The 15818-nt window shown below is 40.7% G+C and overlaps 2 protein-coding genes across 2 annotated transcripts; one reads left to right on the top strand and one right to left on the bottom strand.

The window, feature by feature from the left end:
- The first annotated feature begins 3403 nt into the window (after positions 1 to 3403).
- LOC134649043 (malate dehydrogenase, mitochondrial-like) lies at positions 3404 to 7079 on the top strand. Its single transcript, XM_063503787.1, has 7 exons — positions 3404 to 3607; positions 4023 to 4226; positions 5328 to 5522; positions 5830 to 6039; positions 6124 to 6256; positions 6554 to 6728; positions 6944 to 7079. The coding sequence occupies exons 1-7, from the start codon at positions 3458 to 3460 to the stop codon at positions 7077 to 7079; spliced, it is 1203 nt and encodes a 400-aa protein (XP_063359857.1). The 5' UTR covers positions 3404 to 3457.
- Positions 7080 to 10555: 3476 nt separating this feature from the next.
- Positions 10556 to 14976, bottom strand: LOC134648960 (uncharacterized). The gene is made up of 7 exons (XM_063503666.1): positions 14957 to 14976; positions 14545 to 14800; positions 14361 to 14468; positions 13757 to 14244; positions 13585 to 13687; positions 13371 to 13466; positions 10556 to 10900 (listed from the first exon to the last, which is right to left on the bottom strand). Exons 2-7 carry the CDS (start codon positions 14578 to 14580, stop codon positions 10556 to 10558), a joined length of 1176 nt encoding a protein of 391 aa, XP_063359736.1. The 5' UTR covers positions 14581 to 14800; positions 14957 to 14976.
- Between the last annotated feature and the right edge of the window lie 842 nt (positions 14977 to 15818).

Genomic DNA, 15818 nt, shown 5'->3' with positions numbered 1-15818 from the left:
TTCAAAAAATAATAGATCATATCGTTTGGCGTTGCAACTTCACGTTAAAATGTTAGAATTTTTTCGCATTTATTATTAGACGTTTCGTAAAAACTTTTGATGTTATATTCACAGGAATACGTTTTTCATATCATCATATTTTATCTATTTCGATATTTTGCCAGTTCGAATGTTTAGGTATTTAAGTGTAAGTAATATAAAAGGAATGACTGAAATATGTTTGTTAGTCAAAGTTATTATGTTTGGATTAAATTGCGTTCTCTGTATTGAAGAAATCAAATCATGTCATGGTTTTTATTAAGAAATGTGTATATATATATGCACTGTTGTTACTATTTTGTTGAATATTACTTTTAAGTCGCACTCATTGAATCTAAGCAAAGATCTGTTATCTAGAATTCGTATAATTGATATTGTGCCAGCCGAAATATTTTATTTGCCTTCGTTATTAATATTATTTATTATGCATTATAAACCATATGTTATTATCACTGAGAGAGTAAGAGTTGGATTTGTTTGTTACCTTTATTTCATAGTTTGTTTAGTATAGAAACTTCCTTTGTCAAAACTGGGAATTTAATTAATTGGTAAAATTGTCTGGTGTCGAGGCGAAGGTGCTTTCCGATGGATCCCTTTTAATTAAAATTTAAACCTATTTGATATTTTTCGTATGAAAAACAAACGGCGAGTAATTTCTATAGGCACAGATATTTTTTCCTTTATAAAATATAAAAGTACCCGGCGAACACTAATAACATATTGAATAATGTTAGAATTGCAAGCTTATGTCAATAAGATTAGGGTTCATTATTGTTTGCCAGAAAAAAGTAACGTGCTCTTAAACATAATTGCATTACCTACTTTTAAATATATGAATGACAAAAAAGAAGGACAATGCAGTGTCCAATTTCAAATATGATGAAAAATAGTTTAAATACAAATTACCCTGTGTTTGTATTTTGTACCGATGTTCAAACGAGTACTTATTTATGGAGGTATTTATCTTGTTGAAATGTGTAGTTCTGGGCGGCTTACACTCTCTAAATAGTTCTAGTCATTTTTAATTCCTCCGTGTTGTAATCGATACATAACAAGTATGCCTGTTTATGGGTAGACAATATAATATAAATCAATATGAATGTTAAACAAATATATATAGGTGAAACTTATATCTATTAAATTTGATGTCTGTTCTACATGTCGTGGTTTTATTTCAATCTGCCTGCTTGAATTAATCAAATTATTTAAACGAACATGGCACAAAACGGCCAATCTACTACTTATATCTTGCTCTGTAAAGCATGGTTATAGGGTAGGCAGGTATTAGTTTTCGTCCAGCACTAGTTTTCGTCCACTGGACTAAATTTGAATATAAACTTACATTGCTGCACAAATTTGGAGTTATTGTTATCCTTAATGTCTAAACAATATATTTATCTACATAAAAATGATATTTCGCAAGTAGCAAATTAAATATCAAACATTTTATTGTACTCTCAAGTGGACGAAAACTAGAGCATCAACGGAAGTCGTAAACTAGCGCAATGACCCTATTTGGTCCTGGGATGATGTCGCTATTCGTCCCGTGCACGACAGTTACGCCATCTTTAGTTTGGCCAAGGACTGTATCTTGTATCATATCAAACAGACAGACATATTCATAGGTACTATCTTTGTCTTACGCTAGTAGGTACCAGGGATGTTGCGAATATCCGCATCCGCATCCGCAACCGCGGAACTTCCGCATTATTTTCAACATCCGCATCCGCATAAAATCGATGCGGATTTAATGCGGATGTGGAACAGGTCGGTACAGGAACGTCTTAGCACCGGCGTAAGTGCTAGACTGCTAGGTAATTTTGTCATTAACCAAAAAAACCTATTAGAAATGAGCAGTCAAGCGTGAGTGGGACTTAATGTACGGAACCCTTGGAACGCGAGTCCGACTCGCACTTGGCCGGTTTTTTGAAATAAAAATTACTAAAATGTAATATTTGACGTTTTTTATGGTACTATCTTGACATCCGCATCCGCGGATGTGAGCCTTTAAAAATCCGCATCCGCGGATGTCAAAAAGTCGGCATCCGCAACATCCCTGGTAGGTACTAGCGACCCATAAGAAAAGGAAGAATACCTATAGATATTTTTGTTCTTTACTGACATTTTTGGTTTGTCAGGCTATATATAACATGTTTTAATTCAGGGGAATATGTCAAATAATGACATAATAATAGGCTTTTATCATTGCCGGAACGTGGATCCGAGCAGGAAGTTTAGTATTGAACTACCTAATTAATTATTGATTAACTCAATGCCTAAAGGGAGAGGCATTCATTGGCGCGAAGTGTTAAGTTACCATTTTTAGATTTAAGCCACTAGATATGGCAGACCCTACTAAGTATGCGAAATAGAGTCAGCGTGAAGTGTAAGAGGCAGCACCTGCTTACAACCGTGAATTGATTTCGATTCAGGTCACGAGATGGCAGACCCAACACGCACGGTCTCTATTAGTAGGTACATGGTAGGTACTTTGGTAGGTACTAAAACGTAGTGATTTAATTCTCTTTAGTAGGTACTAAGTCAACGTGAATCCGCGTTCCCGTATTGGCTACGTGCGAAGTACATGGTGGGGGAAAATAAAGCGATCGCAGCGCATGCAGTGGTGAAAATTGGAACTAAAAAAGGATAGAGTCTTTAACATTTCATACACGTTATATGGCTCGAACTGGAAGTTTAATTTACGATTACTCCTGAGATATTCATTTAAATTGTATGGTGTAACCATTGTAATCTGTATGAAATGTTTAATATAACTAACGTAATTAATTTGATAATAATTGATGCTGTATCCGTGTAAAAAGCTTTGCAAATGCCACATATTATGTGATCTTTTTCTAGAAGTTAAGAATGGTTATAGTAAGTTATCCTTAAAAGATAGACATACACCATCGCGGACTTTTTTGTAGACTCATAAAAGAGAGACAACCCCACCATACATTGCATTGTTATAGCACTTATACTCGTAGCTCAAACGGATTAGGCAGCGTTTTCGATTAAAGCTCCTAGCCCGCGTGTTTTTTTTCCGACAACATCGTCATAAGTATTTCAACAATTTTAAACAAATCCTTAATATTACGAGTAAGTTATACACCTAAACCTTCTTTACGAATCACTCTATTGATAGATGAAAATCGTGTGAAAATCCGTTCAGTGGTTATTGAGTTTTGGATTTGGAGTAGTTTTATAAGATGTAATAAATTGACGTTTTCCCCTAGAGTTGCGGATGATGTGCGGATGCTAGGTTGCGTGACAGTCGTGCACGAAGCGAATATTTGCGCATAGAGATGTTTTTAAATGTCAGTGTATAACTGACATAATTAACAAACATATCTTTTCACTTTTCGTAAAACCATTTAAACATAAAAAATTTTAAGTGTTAAAAATTTCGTGTGTAAAAATGTTAAAGCAAGTAAAATTTCTACGTAGGCTTACGCCTTATGTCACTCAACGGGCTACATTCCAAAATTTCGTAATGTCCGATACTTTAGCGCGGTTGGAGTCAGAATGCGAGAAGTGCTGCTACAACCCTAGACTACCATCTCGCAAGGTTTGTGGTTGCATTGCAACTAATAGTTAAGGTTACTCGCATGTAGATAGCACGTTACTTGTTACGTGGACCCTGAGCCAAACCAAATATCTGCATAGTTCTTCAACAGTTTTGAAAAAGTAGTCGCAGTGGCTACAACGAAACTTTTACGTACCTTTGTCTATTGTATGCCGATACATTCCTTTCCTTTAAATAGGTAAGTACCTAGTGTTTACAGACGATCGGGCCGCGACGCCCGCGACTTTGGTGCGGTCCGGCGCACGTTCGATCGTGTGTAAGGCGGTCTACCGCAGAAATGAAATGAAATGAAAAATTAAATGTACAGTGCACTGAGAAGAAGGCCTTAAGTAAACTCCGCAGTTTTCCGAACAATCAGTGTTTTGGTCTGGTATTTCTCGATGTCTCTATGTTCTAGGTAACAATAGTCGGGGCAGGTACCGACGTCGGTCGAATCGTATCGTTGTTCCTCAAACAGCAGCGAGTGATCAAGACGTTGGCGCTGTACGATGACGAGCCAGACCGGTACGTGCTGGGCGTGGGTACGGACTTGGCGCACATCGACACCAGCACCGAGATCGAAGCGTATCAGGGAAAGCAGTTTCTTAAGAATGCTTTACACGTAAGATGGTTGATGTTCACGGTATTTTCAGGTCAATCTGAGTTCCTAAGTCAAACGATAGCCGTTGGCATTGAAAGGGTACCTACTTAAGGAGGATTTGTTTGGTTCCGAGATCACTTTTTGTCTCGGTCTTATTCATGTACGTAAGTAGATTGGTAAGAAAATAAAGTTTAAAATCTCGAGCCATAAGGTTGTAAACCACAATTTTCATACCTAGGTAGGACTGGTGGGTATCATCATTAAATACTTACGACTTATTTTTAACAGACTTCCCCCGACGCGAGGGGAGACTAGGCTTTATTGGAATTAGTACGGTATCCTCACGATCTTTTCCTACGCCAAAATGCGATTGGTAAATATCAAAATGATAATATTATACGAATGATACAATATCGTCGATTTGATATTATATTGTACATAATAGGTACCTACTCCCCGAAAATCCAAAATATCCAATGCTCATTGGTCCACGTGGTCGTCAGGATCCACGTCCTGACTTGGCACTTGACACCAAATACATAAAGCTATAGTTAGTGGGAAATGCCTTGAAATCAATTTAAACGTGTTTTAAATTTTATCATCATCTTCCTCGCGTTGTCCCGACATTTTGCCACGGCTCATGGGAGCCTGGGGTCCGCTTGGCTTGGCTTGGGGTGTTTTAAATTCACCTTTTTTTATTTTTAAATTTATCACCTTAGCTTTTTGTAAAGGCTCTCTTTATTAACAGGTGAAAAAGTTGCATTTTATCCACAAGAGTGGGAAAGTAATTTGATGCTAATGTTGAGAACGTTGTCTCCTCATGTTAGTTGATTTGGAACGATAAATATTTAGTAAACTACCTAATATATCCTAATATCCTTTCATTTGGATTTGATTTGTAATGTTATACAGTTAGTGTTTTCCTCGGGTTGGTGTGATGAAAAATTTTGTGTTTCACTCTCTAGCAAAGATTGTTTAACCCTCTTGCCTTAAGACCCTCGCAACGCTCAAGATTCAACTTTCCGAACCACTCGCTACACTCGTGGTTTTTTGGCATTCTTCGCTTGCTCGGAATCTCGAATATTGTAAAACAACAACTTGTAAAACATAACTACCTCTCAGGATGCGGACGTAGTGCTGATCTGCGGCGGCTGCTACGAGTTGCCCCCTTGCTGCAATGAGCCGGACCGCGAGCTGTTCTTCAAGAACATGCGGATCGTGCGCACCACCACCATCGCCGTCTCCCAGTTCTGCCCGTACGCCGTCCTCGCCGTGCAGGCGCCGCCGGTCGACTGCAACTACGCTCTGTGCGCGCATGTTAGTTCATTTGTGACTTATTTCATCCCGAGCGCTATAACAGCTCGACCACTTCTCAAGAGGGGGCGTAAAGCCAGGAAATAAGAAGGAAACAAAAATAAAATATGCTCAATATGTTAGCGATATACCCAATTATACGCATTAGCAGGGAGGAATATGATAGGTAATTAAAATTTAACCTCTTATTATGTACTTATTTCCGAAGAACGTTCGTTGCACGGTCAACACTCCTATAAACACCAACTCTAAAAATGACTGCAGAATGTAGGTACCGCACTTTTAAGAAACATATGTCCTTCTGTTGTAGACATTAAAGGTTCTCGGCACGTACAACCGGCGCCGAGTGCTGGGCGTGAACTCTGTAAACGCCATGCGCGCCAACCAGTTGTACAGCTCCATGATGGGCGATGACCCCAGCAAGTCCAACGTGGCGGTGGTCGGCGGCTGCGGCCGTTGCACGCGCGTGCCGGTCTTTTCCGCCGCGAAACCTAACCCCTTCGACTGCAATGTGCCCAAGGTGATTCGGGGTTTATATGACTTAACCATACACTAGTGATATGCAATGTAAAAAAATAACATGCCACAATCGTTTTTGATCTAGAAAACGTTGAACTGTCTGAGCCGACTAGTGCGCGAAGCCGACGACATTATCTGCAGGGTGAAGAGCAACAACGAGCAGGGGCATCTTTCTATCGGCTTCTCTACTGGAAGATTCGTTTTGAACATTATGAAAGGTTTTAAGTATGATTTCTTAATCTTAGCTTTTATCTCTTACTTATATATATTAGGTGCCTACGAATTTCGGGCATGTAATTCATACATGTAATGTACCCTATTATTCGTCTTCCGCATTGTTCTTGTCGATATCTTCCGACTCCAAATCTAGGCGAAATGCTTTCATACCTAGTCTTAAAGTTAAAGTAAGGAGTTTTATATGATTGGAGACACAATTGGTTTCAATCTGGCAAATTGTCGTTGCAAATTAATATATTCACCATACATTTTCTCATAAGGAATTCATACTTTGGTAGGAATAGTGGAGACACCCTCAACTCTCGACAGTGCGCTGGTGGAGCAGAGTGACCCGGAGAAGTGCTACGGAATGCGCGTCTGTGCGACCCCCGTCACGGTGGGTCGGTACGGCATCGAGCAGTATACCATCCCCGAGCTAAGCGAAGACGAGCAGCAGCTGCTTTCAGAGGCTAAGTTAGTAAATTAAATATCGTCGGCCTTTCCAGGGCAGGGCAGGTATTTACTTTCGCAAACGCTTCGGCTGTGGAATGAACTCCTTATCCTTACTTATCCAAACTTATAGTTGGATAAGTATGGAAAAGACACTGCTGCGTTTTTCATACAGCTGAGAGCTTAGTAGTTTCTACTTTGTCTACCTTCCTGTATCCTACACCTACAAATTTTTTCAGGTGTGACTTAGAAGATATGTTAAACCTCGGGCGATGCTACGCTACTGGTGAAGAGTACACTTTGCACCCTTGCAGGTACTACGAAGTCGAATGTGGGCCTACGTGTCCCTGTCCACAAGTCTCAAGTTCAAAATAAATGTAAATTAGACGATTAATGAGGGACTTAAAGGGGGACTTTTTATCTGAGTTTGGTTTTGACAGGTATCCGAAGTATAATGAAAGAATATAAAGAAATATTTAGTTATTTTTGAACGTTGATTGGTGTTAAAACGCTAAAAACGCATGTCGTGCATGAATATTGAATAATTTGGTATTATGAGCCTCAAGCTGTGTCCAGACGAAACAATTTTTCGCCAATCTGATGAAATTGACCGATAATTGTGAATAAAATTTCACGTCTTCTCCATAGTAAATGTACCTATGGAAAAAGTTTTTATTAATTTGTGGCTTTTTAGTACCTACATTATCGAAAGTTGACCCCAATGAAACTATTGATACTGGATAGGAATGGAATCGAGTGGCATACAAAAATTGCATGTGCAAAATAAAAGTTTTCATTTTCATACAAATTGTATGGGAAAAGTTTTCCTCGATTTGTGGCTTTTCTAGCCGGAATTTTTTTTTGGTTCCATACAAGCTTTTGATCTTCAATAGGAATGGGATCGATTGGCATCAAAAAGTTTGTCAAAAATGACCTTTTTCTCGCACCCTGTATGTTTTTTTCAAAATCTGTAAAAGCCAACCTTCATTCATTTGAAATCGGGGGAAGGTCTTCAAAGACCGTTTTCTCGTAGGAGCACGGGATCTGGTAGCTGCCCTCACTGACCCAAAAAGAAAATCCACCCTGTATTTTATATTTTCGTTTTGGAGCGTTTTTTTAAGAGCCCATCAACGTGCACACTAGCGCCACTGCTAAATAATCGCGATTATTTCAATTTAACGAAAGATAGTTAAAAAAGGGGGCCGCTACGTACTGTATCTTGTATTAAAGTACCTACCTTTTGAATACATCAAACTAGTTTCTATGTTGCTGGATTCGTCAATCTATAAACTCAAAACAAAAACGGCCGTTTTAACTTTGGACGCATAGATTGAAGAATCCAGCAACATATAAACTAGTTTGATGTATTCAAAAGGTACTTTAATCTTTAAAATGTATCTGTTATTAAGTAATTTACTGGTACTGTCACTGACTCGTATATAAAAACTCTTTATTCTGGTTCAGCGTATTAGGTATACCGAATATAGCCTATATTTAATAGCCGAAATTTTCTGCTAAAACATAAACTTGGTAAAGTTCCTTTGTGGTAAAATAAACCCTTAAAAGTTCCCTCTTTTTATGTTTAACCTGTGTTTTGTAAAGTTTTTGTTGTTTAGGAGCGGCACGTGTAGTGTAGGTACGGCAGGGATGCACGTGTAGTGAGGTACGGCAGGGATGCACGTGCTAGCAAACGCCTCGTTTGTTGGTCACGTGTCGTGGGGCTTCAGTTTTACTTTCTTTCGATCTTATACTTATTTAAAGGGCTCGTTTGTATCAGGTTTGGCCACTTCATGATTGAATTTCATTTGTAATTTTGCCCATGCAATTTTGCAGCTTGTACACGAATCCATGAATTAAAAAATAGCTTGTGATGATATTGTAATTAGTTTTGAATTATTTATTGTGTGTAATTAAATAAGCCAAATTTCAGTTTATAAATAAAAATATATGTGTTCCATTAGTTTTGAAAGATCATTAACCACCTCAACCTCAATGAACTAGCATTGAATCGGTTTAGGTTAATGGTTATCGGTAGCCATGAACTTCAATCAATATTGAAGTTCATGGCTAACTACTACCAATGTAGTAGTTAACTTAAGCCTTGGTTAATCCTATTGATTGAAAAAGGAAGTATTACGCGACCTACACGCACACGGGCGGGATTTCTGCTGCTCTTGAACCTGTAACGTGCTGGAGGCCTTTGGGCGGGGGTGGGATGAGCCGCGCTACCGCGTGTGGCTCAAGTGACGCGTGCAGCGGTTATATGATAGTATAACCGCTGCACGCGTCAGATAGTTTATTAAGGATTGCGAGGAGAACGATTTTGTCGAATCATATTAAGTAGGTACTTATTTAAGTAGAGAATTGATTGATTGATTGGAAACACCATTACTCCTATACAGTCTTCTGGTAATATCTTCTTTATTATGTAAATGTTCCGTGCCATTATAGATATTATAAACACTCTCGTAGTATAGTGTTCTGTAGTAAACTTTTAGATACTGTGCAAGAGATGTGCAAGTAGAAGTAGCTCTGATTCTTTCGTGTTCATGGTTGAGGGCGGTTGACATTTAGTAATTCAGGTTCTTCAGGAAGGTGAAATAACTGAAGGATGTCTTTAAAATCTGAAAAATAATAAAGCAGATTTAATTTGTTGATAACATAATAACTTACGTTTCACTCTTGCATAGCTACTTAGGCCGGCCCACGAATAGCTTGAGTTAAATTAACACACCGTTTACGCAGTAATGTAGGTAAGTATATTATATGTATCCTCATATTTAGTCTGCATATTGAGCAGGCACACGGAGCGCCGGTTGGACATGCTCACTCGGCGCGCTGTGTCGGTGCACAAACAGGCAACGTACCGTGCTCATAGTCTGCACGTTGACGGCGGTGACGCCGATGGGCTGCTGCAGGCGGCGCAGCAGTAGGTATGCACACGGAGCGCCGGTTGGACATGCTCACTCGGCGCGCTGTGTCGGTGCACAAACCGGCAACGTACCGTGCTCATAGTCTGCACGTTGACGGCGGTGACGCCGAGCGCGCGGACGGCGATGGGCTGCTGCAGGCGACGCAGCAGCAGGCACACGGAGCGCCGGTTGGACATGCTCACTCGGCGCGCTGTGTCGGTGCACAAACCGGCAACGTACCGTGCTCATAGTCTGCACGTTGACGGCGGTGACGCCGAGCGCGCGGACGGCGATGGGCTGCTGCAGGCGATGCAGCAGCAGGCACACGGAGCGCCAGTTGGACATGCTCACTCGGCGCGCTGTGTCGGTGCACAAACCGGCAACGTACCGTGCTCATAGTCTGCACGTTGACGGCGGTGACGCCGAGCGCGCGGACGGCGATGGGCTGCTGCAGGCGATGCAGCAGCAGGCACACGGAGCGCCAGTTGGACATGCTCACTCGGCGCGCTGTGTCGGTGCACAAACCGGCAACGTACCGTGCTCATAGTCTGCACGTTGACGGCGGTGACGCCGAGCGCGCGGACGGCGATGGGCTGCTGCAGGCGATGCAGCAGCAGGCACACGGAGCGCCGGTTGGACATGCTCACTCGGCGCGCTGTGTCGGTGCACAAACCGGCAACGTACCGTGCTCATAGTCTGCACGTTGACGGCGGTGACGCCGAGCGCGCGGACGGCGATGGGCTGCTGCAGGCGACGCAGCAGCAGGCACACGGAGCGCCGGTTGGACATGCTCACTCGGCGCGCTGTGTCGGTGCACAAACCGGCAACGTACCGTGCTCATAGTCTGCACGTTGACGGCGGTGACGCCGAGCGTGCGGACGGCGATGGGCTGCTGCAGGCGATGCAGCAGCAGGCACACGGAGCGCCGGTTGGACATGCTCACTCGGCGCGCTGTGTCGGTGCACAAACCGGCAACGTACCGTGCTCATAGTCTGCACGTTGACGGCGGTGACGCCGAGCGCGCAGACGGCGATGGGCTGCTGCAGGCGACGCAGCAGCAGGCACACGGAGCGCCGGTTGGACATGCTCACTCGGCGCGCTGTGTCGGTGCACAAACCGGCAACGTACCGTGCTCATAGTCTGCACGTTGACGGCGGTGACGCCGAGCGCGCGGACGGCGATGGGCTGCTGCAGGCGACGCAGCAGAAGGCACACGGAGCGCCGGTTGGACACGTTCATGCCCTCCCACGGCATTAAGTATGCCGTTGTCGCAAGGAGCTCGCTCTTAAAGCCCATGCAACAGTTTTATTTCTAATGAGATTTGAACCCAGCTTTATATAAATAAATAGTAATAATAAATAATTATATTAATATAATTTAATATATAGATATTATATATTTATTTATTTAAAACTTTGTGAAGTCCCCAATCCGCATTGGGCTAGCGTGGGGACTATAGCCCAAGCCCTCTCGCGCATGAGAGGAGGCCTGTGCCCAGCAGTGGGACGCATATAGGCTCACATTATTATATTTTTTATATTAAAACTTTATTGCACTTAAAAAGTAGGTACAACAGGCGGACTTAATGCCTCTAGGCAATCTACCAGTCAATCATAGGGCGAAACAGAAATGCGTCAAAGTAACTATTTATTAATCTGTGGTCAAGGTGGGTGCAGTGAGACCAGAGTAGACGTGTGCGCCGCGCCGGCGCGCCGCCGCCGCCGGCATTTTTTGCCACGCCGCCGCCGCCGATAAATGGTCGGCGTGAAATCGGCGTGACCTTGAATGTTGTTAATTTGCATTTGGATTAGAATATGGATTTTTTGTATAATATAGTTGTCAAATATACATCAATTATTAATTAAATGAAACAGAATAACCAAGTTGCATAAACTATTTGACATACCAAGTAAAGTAACTGAGTAATCCTAAGTATTCAATAAGATGGAGCGATAATTATGAAGTAGGATTGGTCCTGTTAATTGGGAATTCACATTGCCTCACATACGAAGGCAGAATGCTCCATCATAAAAAGACTTACAATTAACTAAAGTCTATTTTATATTCGGTAGACTAAAATGACATTTCATAGTATGAAATGTCACATGATGTTCATACTATGAAACGTCATTTTAGTCTACCGAATAAAAAAATAGACTTTAGGCAACGAAAACAGGGCTCATGTAGTGGAGTCAAGCAAAAATCTGAGAACGTTGGTGTGCGAAAATTCTCGAGACCTAGACTTTCCAAAAAAAAGTCATGTGCTAAAAATGTCAAGAAGAGAGAGACAGAGTAACAACACTGTCGATTCACTGTCAATCTGGCGAACAGCGCAAATGCTTGCCCAGCGGAAATGTGCAAGCAGTAAATGGGTAAAGCAACATTATCATATCACTCGATGCTATTTCTTGTAATAAACTGTGCTACTATTGTCGCCTTCCTGACGGGATTAAACCTTTAACCCTTTAACTAAAGAGTCTGATATATAAGACATTACATATCCAGCTCATTTCGCCACAGTCTGATAAATAAGACAAAGATCTGATTTGGTTTTTACAGCACATTTATAACTCCCGTAACTTTGCCAACCTTACTCTGCGTGGTAAAATTACTGTCGGTGGCGACACGAGCACGCTCGATCAAAAATTGCTGGCGGTTAAAAGGTTAACAACAAGAAATACATCGAAATGGTGACTCTTCTGAAGAAAATTGAAGATGAAAGTTCTAGAGAGGTCTTAAGATCAACCATTCCAAAGCCAAAGTAAGGCGATTACGAAAAAGCGAGCTAGTCTATATCTTGGGTTGATAACCAGTGCCTGTGCTTGCACCGCCGAGATACGCCGCAAAGCTGGCATGGCTAAGAGATGCTATGGCTAAGGCTAACCTAGACAAGATCTGGAAGAAGAGAGGTATTCGACGTGCAACTAAAGTGCGCTTGGTACGAGCTCTTCTTTTCAATATTCCAGTATGATGCCGAAAAGAAGATACGTCTCAGTGAGCCTGGTGCTTCCTGCTTGTACGACAAGAAAACCAATAAATAAAAGCCGTAGCAGTCCACTGTGTCTAGCAAACTTCAAGGATATTTGGAGTTCTGTTTTGTTAATGTACGTCATTTTTAATACGATACGCCAATGAAATCATGAGAAAATTGAGAGTTACCGATCGAATCGAAGGTCATTGGGACCAGGTAACCCCTTAATGCAAGCCAGTTGCTAGAGAAATTTAAGTTATTATAGCTATGCTATATTCATTTACAAACCCTATTTTAATCACAGTCTATTCAAAACAATACGTATTTCATTCACCAGCAATCTGGATTGATAAAATTTTCAAGAAAAACAACTAATTAATGATTTTTCTTAAGAAACCTGAAAGTCAAGGTCACGCCGATTTCACGCCGAAAACACGCCGCCGCCGCCGATCATTTTTGAATCGGCGCACACGTCTAGACCAGAGTGAGACTCAAAAATGAAATAGATAATTAAAGAGTAGACATCTATTCAATTTTCGACGCGACTGAATAAAAGTGTGGTAATTCAAAATGGCTGCTGTTTATTTATTAGGTATTTATGTTAAAGGGCCTTTCAGATCCTTCATACCTATATCAATTTTCATTATGACCGGGACAAAGGGAATTTAAGATAGCGGCCATTTTTTACAATTTTTACTTCATATTCCTATTTTTTAAGAAGCCTTTTGAATCCTCAGATATCAATTTTTAACATGATCATACCTAAAATAAAGAACCACGTACCTTGGTGTTAACTATTTCAAAAATAGTTGATATAATAATTAGCTGTCCGAAGATTGTTACTGTGAGGGGGCCATATTTGGTTAGAGCACCTGGGTCCTGAAACACAATAATTACGTTTTGAATAACATAACTAGTTACATAGTTATAAAACATGGAATATTTAAGTAAAGTCTGCTTTAAAATTCGACTTGGAAAAAGAAGTGAAAGAACTTACGCCTGCTGATAACTCTAGAAGCAATATACATCCCGATACTTGATGAAAGAGATAGTAAATAGCTAACACTGGTCCAAAAAAGTCCGACATGTCATCTGTAAAACTATTCATAAAATTACAAAATATAATAATCTGTTACTGGTTAGGTATCAATAGGTAATCCATATTTTACCTGACAATAAATAGATGATGTTTAACACAATCTTTAATTTTTTCCTTAATTACAAGATTTTCTTCCTCGGTGAACATTGGAGCTGTTATAACTGAAAACTGCTTTTTTCCTCCAAAGTGTGCGTTTATTATATCCGTGGACTTCTTGGGCCCAGGAAAGGTCAGCAGACTATTTTTAAGCACTTCAATATGCCCGATTATTTGAATAACGAACAACGACATGAGGATGTCTATACCACCAACTAAAATGGCGCATACGAAAACTATGTAGAAGTTGTAGATTGTGGCAAACTTATAGTGGTCCTGAGGATCAAAGCCTGGGTAAGAGAAGTAGACGGACAACTCGACGGTCTTATTGTCATTTTTGTATGCCCCGCTGCTGATGTTGTTGATGATGGGAATCATGTTGTATACGACGGCACAGAACATCCCTAATGCCATTGTTATTATTACAACGCGATGGGAAACCCATTCAAACTTCTCATAGATCTGGTAATAAATTGAAAATAAATTCAATTTAAATGATTTTAATTGAGTATAAGAAACATAATCATATGTGAAAAATATTATCTAAAAGAATAGGTAGGTATATGCAAGATACTGACCTTAAGGTGGTAGCTGCCCTTATGCTTGAAATGTGTAAGATGAAAAGAAAGCAGGAATCGTTCCACTAGTTCTCCGTATCGAGAGTAAAGTGGAAGAAACGTTCGAACCTTAGAGACAAAAAAAATTGATACAAACACAACTTTGATTCAGAATAAAAATGTAAATGTACCTAACTATACTTACTATTGACAAGGCAGCAAAAAATAATGTCAAATACATCTGACCCACTTCAAAGAGAGATAAAACATTGAAGTTGTCGATCAGGAACCATACTTCTAAACTGATGGATGTAACTCCGGCGGGTATTACGATGCAACGGCCATAGTACTTGTACAAGGGGTGAACCTTGCCGCCAGCTATTTGGTATGGCCAGGAAGCTGTTATTGTAAGAAATGCTTTTAATATTTTTATGTAACCGATGGACAAAGCGTCTAGGGGTCTGCAAAAAAGTATAGTAAATACATTAAACTATGCTACGTAGTGAGTACCTAGCTAGACGCGTACATTGTTAAATTCTGCGTTTATTAATTATTAATGTAAAAAATAGCGGTATGCACTAAAGTAGGTCCATATTTCTGATAAGGAATATATGTACATAGATAAGGTTGTTAAAATTTTCCCTTACAAGGCACGGGGCGCTCGCCTTTCAGACGTGTTCATGTTTGCCATGGCTAGGGTAGAATGTCGTGATAAATAAACAGCGATGACGAGAATAATTTATTTATCTAGCATCATACGTACGTTATGGTTAATGTGGACGCATCTGGTAAAACTCCATACACTTTGGTACAAAAGATTTTTAGAAGCATATCCACGTTAAAGTATCATTAGAAAATTGTTGCTAGTCGCGTGTTATTAGCGATAACGGTAATTTCGATGGCATAATTTGTAATCAGGCATATTAGATTACTAAACTAGCCTTGTTATTTCTTTGATATAAATATGTCATTATAATATAATGTGCTAATCCTCTCATTACCCTCGTAACGTCATGTGAAAAGCAACAGCCGTAGCATTAAGCGCTACTTAGTAATGTGTAGTTATGTAATGTAGTAATTATTTATCATTTAAGTACCTAATACTTACTAATTAAATGCAAAAAAAAACATTTCATAACCCATGGCCGGTGGTGATGAACTGGACACAAAGCATGATAATAGGTGGGTACTTATTATTTACTACCTGTTTGGCTATGAGGCCTAAAAAAAACCGGCCAAGTGCGAGTCGGACTCGTGCACGAAGGGTTCCGTACCATTACTTACACACACATTACATTACGTACAATACATTGTGAACATGTTCACAAGGACGTCAAGGACATCACAGGCGACTCTAAGGGAGTCGCGATGCGACGAAGATGGTGGAGAAGAGAAGGAACCCAGCTCGTCAGAATCAGTGCGATACCGCACCGACCGGACCCAACCATTTGCTGCGTCCTGCAACACCGTCGACGCTGC

The sequence above is a fragment of the Cydia amplana genome, chromosome 1 (assembly GCF_948474715.1).
Source record: "Cydia amplana chromosome 1, ilCydAmpl1.1, whole genome shotgun sequence".
NCBI classification, from domain to species: Eukaryota; Metazoa; Arthropoda; class Insecta; order Lepidoptera; family Tortricidae; genus Cydia; species Cydia amplana.
Note: the sequence above shows the minus strand (reverse complement) of the source record. Positions and strands in the feature narration are given on the sequence as shown.

Excerpts from the sequence above, each read along its gene's own strand:
- LOC134648960 (XM_063503666.1), bottom strand. The coding sequence starts at position 14,580 with ATGTATTTGACATTATTTTTTGCTGCCTTGTCAATA. Across the intron at positions 14,245-14,360 it reads AGGGCAGCTACCACCTTAAG|ATCTATGAGAAGTTTGAATG; the intron begins GTCAGTATCTTG and ends ATTTATTACCAG. Across the intron at positions 13,688-13,756 it reads CATCATCTATTTATTGTCAG|TTTTACAGATGACATGTCGG; the intron begins GTAAAATATGGA and ends TTTTATGAATAG.
- LOC134649043 (XM_063503787.1), top strand. The coding sequence starts at position 3,458 with ATGTTAAAGCAAGTAAAATTTCTACGTAGGCTTACGCCTTATGTCACT. Across the intron at positions 5,523-5,829 it reads ACTACGCTCTGTGCGCGCAT|ACATTAAAGGTTCTCGGCAC; the intron begins GTTAGTTCATTT and ends CTTCTGTTGTAG. Across the intron at positions 6,040-6,123 it reads TCGACTGCAATGTGCCCAAG|AAAACGTTGAACTGTCTGAG; the intron begins GTGATTCGGGGT and ends TTTTTGATCTAG.